Here is a 6,550-nt window from a genome sequence, read left to right as displayed (position 1 = left end):
GCTTATGTTACCTAGATAGATAAATTGTGTTTAATAATTTAAAAAAAAATTAATAATACAAATTTGCTTTTTATTTTATTTTTATTTTGTTTTAATTTTTAAAATTGTATAGTTCATTTTAGTTTTTTAAAATAATTACATATAATACCGATGAAATTACCATCGGTTTATTCCATTGGTAACATATATATAAATGTAATTCTCCAACGGATTAATTTCATAAATAATATATATATAGTCACCGATGGATTTATCATCTGTTTATTTTGTTGGTAACATACATATAAATGTTATTCTATGATGGATTAATTACGTGACTAATATGTCATTGTCATTGATGGATTTACAAATGAAATTGCAGCTAGTATTTTTTTTTTTTGTGTGTTATAATTTTATCAGTGATTATATTCCTGACATAATAAAAATCACCCACAATATTTTTTTCATTTGTTATTTTATCGATAATTATACTTCCAACAAAATCAGATTTTACACACCGATTGAATATTTCATCGGTGTTTTGCTATTTTCTACGAGTGTCCCCTCTCTATGGTTTTTGTTGTTTAAACTTCCTTTCTTGCTTTGTTTTGTTCTCAAATCACTCTTGTATACGTTTCTCCATACGGCTCTCCTGCATGATGGTCAACATTGTAAGCAGCAGTGATTAGTGATTGGGAAGTGAAGAGTGATCCACCGAGTAGGTAGTTTGGATCTGAAATTTGCATGAGCTTACAAAGATATAGAGTTCCTCAAACAATATAATACCTCACACAATCATCCGATACGATTGATTAAATCGTCGAAAACTTATAACTTGAAGCGGCAATGAAGTGTACTTAGATATTAATACAAGTTAATTTAATATACAAATAAAATTTTCATAAAAAAATCTTATATAAAAACATATAAGATATTTACCTTTTTTCATAGAAATCAATCTTTCAAAATTTATCATGGGTTTCTTGGTCGTTTCCCTCGCTGAGAATATTATTCAACTGCATAGAAAACTACTATTAGGTATTATTATCTCGTAATATAAAAGGTAAAAACAATAAAAATAAAACACACAAGATTAAAAAAAATACATAAATAGAATTATGTAATGTTTGGTAGCAGTGTATAAAATAAAGTAATTATTTATATGTTCTGTTTGATTATGGTGGACAAAACAAAATAAAATATGAAAAAAGTAGTTTACATTTAATATGTATTGCTATCAGATTTATATATTTAAAAAATAATTAGATATTATTTTTTTTACTTTATTTTTTATTGAGTGATAAAATTAATAATACTATAATAATTTTTATTATAAAAGAAGGATTGACCACCAACCTAGGGCCTGAACTGATCCAAGTTTAAAAAAATAAAGGAAGGATTGACTCAACCTGACCTGGTAAAAAACTCAGGTTGACCCGGGATAAAACATAGGTCCAAAACATGTTGACTTTTTTAAAAAAAAATGGTCAAAATAAGGTTACTTTGATTATTTTTTTAAAAAAATTGGGTCAACTGGGTTGACCTCTCGACCTCTGACTTAAATCTTGTCTCAGATCGACTCTCGAATCGAGTTTAAAATTATGATAATAACCACTTTTATTTTTATGTTGACCATCCCGATGTGACCTGGGCATTGCCCCGAGTTGGCTTCTAAGTCAAGTTTTAAGACTATGATAATAATCATTTTTCAATTCCAATCATAACATGGGCCTTGTCATGGGTGGACCCCAAAATGAATTTTAAAAATATAATAATTGTCATTTTTATTCTCACAGTGACTCGGGTCAACCTAACCTACGACTCGAGCCTTAACCAATAACTCGAGTTTTGTCTTAGATCAACTACCGAGTTATGTTTTAAAATTATGATAATAATTATTTTTATTATTACATGTCTTTTATGGATAATTTTGAAATTAATTTTTTTACAATAGTATTTTAGAATTAAAAAAATAAAAAATATTGTTCAATGAGATATATTACCTTTGTACCTTTTATTTTAAAAATATAAAAATTCACTTTAAAATTATTATAAAATGTAATTTATTTTTGTATTTGTATTTCTTTATTTCTATCTCAATTGATTTAGCGAATAAAGTAACGCAAGTGAAACAACTAATGCTAGTTAGGGAAACTGCAAGACTTTTATCATGGCCATAAGATAACGGCGACGGCACTTCAACCAAATGTCAGGGCTATAAAATTTCAAACAGAATTTCAGGTATGTTTTCATATTAGTCCCTGGAAAGTTGAGAATTAAGACTAGACCCTCATAATATATCATATATTTCTAACTTGGCGGTCCAGAAATTCAGTCCACCCTACGACCCTAGTCCCTGTCCCATGGAATTTCAGTTAATGAGTTTTTAGTCCAAGTCATACTCTAGAGGAATACGACACGAGTTAAAATCCTCCCAACGCTATTGTAATAAGGTAAAAATTTATTGGAAACGAGTCTTTAAAATTGTTCTAAAAACGATATATATATCATAAAAATATATAGTGTGTGGGTTTTTTTTTCTTTTTATTTAGTTCTAATGTTTCATGTTCCTTAGTTTTAAATATATAGTTAAATTTTTTAAATATTCTCAATTTAGTTTTTGAATTATAATTTTTCAAATATTATTTTTTTCAATTTAATTCTTATTCTTATAATTTCTGATTTTGTTTTCACTCGGCTTTTTTGTTAAAGTTTTATTGGATTTTAATTTCATCCTTCAATCAAAACTTATGTTATTTTTTTTAATTTAGCCCTCATTATTTTAATTTATTTTTTATTTTGTTAAAAATTATTTATTTTTAAATTAACCCTACAATTTAAATTTTTTTGATGCCATCTAATTTATTTTTTATTTTAATTTTCTTCTTTATTCTTTTAATCATAATTTTTGTGTGGTTTTTTTCTCTAGTTTCATCATTCAGCTTTTGATTTGATAGGGAATGAGTTCCAAAGTTTTTTTTTATTTGTGGTGCTTCCAATCTATTAATATGAGTAACGAGTTTGGCAAGTTCATGCGGTTTTTTTTTCGTTTTTTTTTATGATTTTATCATTTAATATTATTTTAAAAAATATATTTTTGTGGTTATCTTCAATTTCTTCTACATCGGTTTATCTTGGTCTCATGATCTAGAGCGTGGGTCTTGCATACCTTTTTTTAATAATTTTTTTAAAATAATTTTGTTTGTATTTAATTTTTGAATAATTATTTTTATTTTATATGGTGAGATTTATTTTATAAAAAAGAATATTTACTCTGAAATAATATTTTTTAAATGTTTGGCCTTGCATTGTGGTTTTTTTCTTTTTATTTTATTCAATCATTTTCATACGTGTTTATGTTTCTATTATCTCTTATTGATTTTAATAAAAAAATTCAGTAGACACAAATGAGTAAATATCTCATATTATATGATCAAATATCTTGACCCCATTTATCTCTTAATTTCTCTAATTTATCTTTTGATTATTGTTAATAATTTCTTTTTATTTATTTATATAAATGATAATCAGTTTATTCAATTAGATGCTTATACAATTTTTTTAATTTATACTTTGATTTTTTAAAAAAATAGCTTACTTACCTGTATTTTTTTTTCCCAGCAAGCAGTACACAGATGAAATAGCTAGTTTATATATACATTGAAGATAAAGAATGTTATTGGCTTGATAAAGACAATCAAATAGCACTGCCCTTTATGCTAGAGAGAGAGGGGGGGTATTCTCTTGATTATTTTCGGTTTGATTTTGGTTTTTTATAAAAAAAATTCGGTTTTTTAGGACAAAAACCAGTTCAAACCGGTTTGGCTCGGTTTTTTGCCGGTTTGGCTCTGTTTTTTTTGTTTGGGTTCGGTTTGGTTTTTTCTGTTTTAGGCTTATAAAACCAAACCAAACCGGCCGGTTTTTTTAAAATTTTAATCAGTTTTTTTTTTACGATTCGATTTTTTCAACTATTGTTTTTCGGATTTTCTCGGTTTTCTTGGTTTTTTGGTTTTTTTCTCACCACTGGGCTGAATTACATTTCCAAAAATAAGGAAATTACCGGCTTCTTCTGTAGTTGTTTTCTATCTGGTAGGTATTATTGAACGCAATTGTATCCACCTCACAAGTCATAATTTTTTTGCTCCCCGGCAAGAATTACATCTTACCAACAATGGCATCCCATCCACCAGTCACCTTTTTTCCCTAATGTATGTAATAAATCTCTCCACATATTACCAAGTTAAACCTACACGATATTCAAAACAATATCGTACCCGATCTTCTGTTAGCCTGTCTTTTCTCTCCCCCCTCTGTTTTTCTATTGTTTCACCATCAGTTTATTCGTAAGTTTCCAAACCTCTTTAATGCCCTTGTCCCACCATCATGACTGCTTCTCCATATCCCTTGCCTCGTTTCTGTACCTGATAATTGAATGGAAAAAAAAAAATCTAACATTATAAAACTTTTTATCTAGATTATGCTCTCTGTTTTTTTTTTTTTTTTTCTAATATTTGAAATTTCGACCCCCAGGAAGACTATAGAATTGCTGTTTTTTTTAAAAAATAATAAATTATACTCCGAATGTCTGATTTTGGCAAGTTCAGGTTAGAAAAAAATTTAGGTACAAAAATATTAAAGGTTCAGTATTATCCAAGATCTTAAATGCTAGCAAACAAAGATGAAAAGCACCAAATAATTAACCAAACAAAAAAAACTTATAACCAAAGGCACAAGGAATTTTTACAAAATTATTTTTTAAATGAATTTTATTAAAGTAATGTTTTTTAAGATATTTTTTAATATTAATATATTAAAATTATTTAAAAACACATTTTATTGTTCTTGAAATAAAAAGTAATTTTAAAAACAGCATGGCTATACACAAATCTATATTCCCACCGCGGCTCCTTTCACCTCTCTCTTGGGATATGCGTGGTAACCTCCCAATTTCCTCCGTTGATTCCTCTGTACTCCCTATCTAACTCCAGGTTTAAGAAAGTACCGAACAAACAGAGATATTTCAAAGCTTGAAACTCTTCTGAGCCTGGGCGGTCTCAAATTCTCTCTTCAAGGAAAAATGAAAACCAACACAAACACAAAACTCATATTCCTTCACCAATCAATCCACAAAAGCCCTCCTTCCACCCACCGTCTTTGGTTCCTCTTCATAGTCACTTTCTTTACCTTAGCTTTCACTCTTACTCTCTTCACCACCACCACATTCCCTACAACCACCACAACTTCAACCCTCACCACCTCCACCACCTCTCTCCCACCCTCCATCACCGCTGCCCTCCTCCACTACGCTACCACCACCAACATCACGACACCTCACATGTCATCCGCCGAACTCTCCACCATAGCCATCACTCTCCAACACTGCTCCCCTCATTGCAATTTCCTCATTTTTGGCCTAACCCACGAGACCCTTTTGTGGAAATCCCTCAATTTCCATGGTCGTACAGTCTTTCTTGATGAAAGTGAGTACCTTGTTTCAAACTTCGAAAAAAACCACCCCGATATTGAAGCCTATGATATACAATTCACCACCAAAGTTAGTCAAATGAGTGATCTTTTATTAGTTACGAAAGGTAAAGTCAATGGTGAGTGCAGGCCTGTACAGAATTTACTCTTCTCTGATTGTAAGCTTGGCATAAATGACATGCCTAATCACATTTATGAAATCACTTGGGATGTGATTTTAATTGATGGGCCTCGTGGGTATTTCGCGGCGGCCCCAGGGAGGATGTCACCGATATTTACTGCGTCTGTTCTGGCAAGGAGTAGCAGAGGAGGCAACAAGAAGACACATGTTTTTGTGCATGAATTTAATAGAGAAGTCGAGAGGGTTTACAGTGAAGAGTTTTTGTGCAAAGAGAGTTTGGTAGAGACTGTTGATTCATTGGGGCATTTTGTGCTGGAGAGAATGGAAGCTAATAGCTTTGAGTTCTGTAAAAATTCGACATCTTTGTTGTCATCATCACCATCTTCAACAGCAAAGACAACATCTTTATCATCCGGGGATGATGATTTTGATGACTGAGATCATGGGTTTGTGTGATTACTTGTATCATTGCATATTTTTCTTTTATTTTCTCTTTTAGTTTTCCTTTTTCTAATATAGATGTAATTTTTATAGGACTACTAAAACTGTCAAAAATCTCCTCAAAATTAATCATGAAAAATCAAGTGCCCATTTAATATTTTTTGTTCTTGAATGATTTTAATTTCTTAATAAAAAAATATTTTTTTAATAAAAAATATTTTAAAAACAATTACTACCGTAATTTCAAACCGTACTTATATCTCGTTTTTTGTTTAGGTGATGAAAACAGGTGGGATTTTGAAACGACAATTGAAGGCCCATGAATCTGGGAATGGCCAAAGCCTATTTCTCATTTTACTTTTATGTCTAATCTTGTTCGGTTGATGAGAAAAGGTGGGATTTTGAAACGAAAGGGTGACGACTTCTTGGATTAGGGTTTTCTATTACCCTCTTTATCTCATTTTCTGTTCTTGTTTGGAGACAAAGAAAAGGTGGGAATTTTGAAAGAAAGATGTGACTAGTAAA

The 6,550-nt window shown here is 30.0% G+C and overlaps 1 protein-coding gene across 1 annotated transcript; it reads left to right on the top strand.

Moving 5' to 3' along the window:
* Positions 1-4,837: 4,837 nt before the first annotated feature.
* On the top strand, positions 4,838-6,535 carry LOC7492052 (protein IRX15-LIKE). Its single transcript, XM_024605956.2, has 2 exons — positions 4,838-6,030; positions 6,302-6,535. The coding sequence occupies exon 1, from the start codon at positions 5,057-5,059 to the stop codon at positions 6,020-6,022; it is 966 nt and encodes a 321-aa protein (XP_024461724.1). The 5' UTR covers positions 4,838-5,056; the 3' UTR covers positions 6,023-6,030; positions 6,302-6,535.
* The last annotated feature ends 15 nt before the right edge of the window (positions 6,536-6,550 follow it).

The sequence above is a fragment of the Populus trichocarpa genome, chromosome 1, assembly GCF_000002775.5.
Source record: "Populus trichocarpa isolate Nisqually-1 chromosome 1, P.trichocarpa_v4.1, whole genome shotgun sequence".
NCBI lineage: Eukaryota > Viridiplantae > Streptophyta > Magnoliopsida > Malpighiales > Salicaceae > Populus > Populus trichocarpa.
The sequence above is the reverse complement of the archived record's forward strand: the minus strand, read 5'-3'. Positions and strand labels throughout refer to the sequence as shown.

What these genes read in the sequence shown, in the direction of transcription:
- LOC7492052 (XM_024605956.2), top strand. Translation starts at nt 5,057, where the DNA reads ATGAAAACCAACACAAACACAAAACTCATATTCCTTCACCAATCAATC.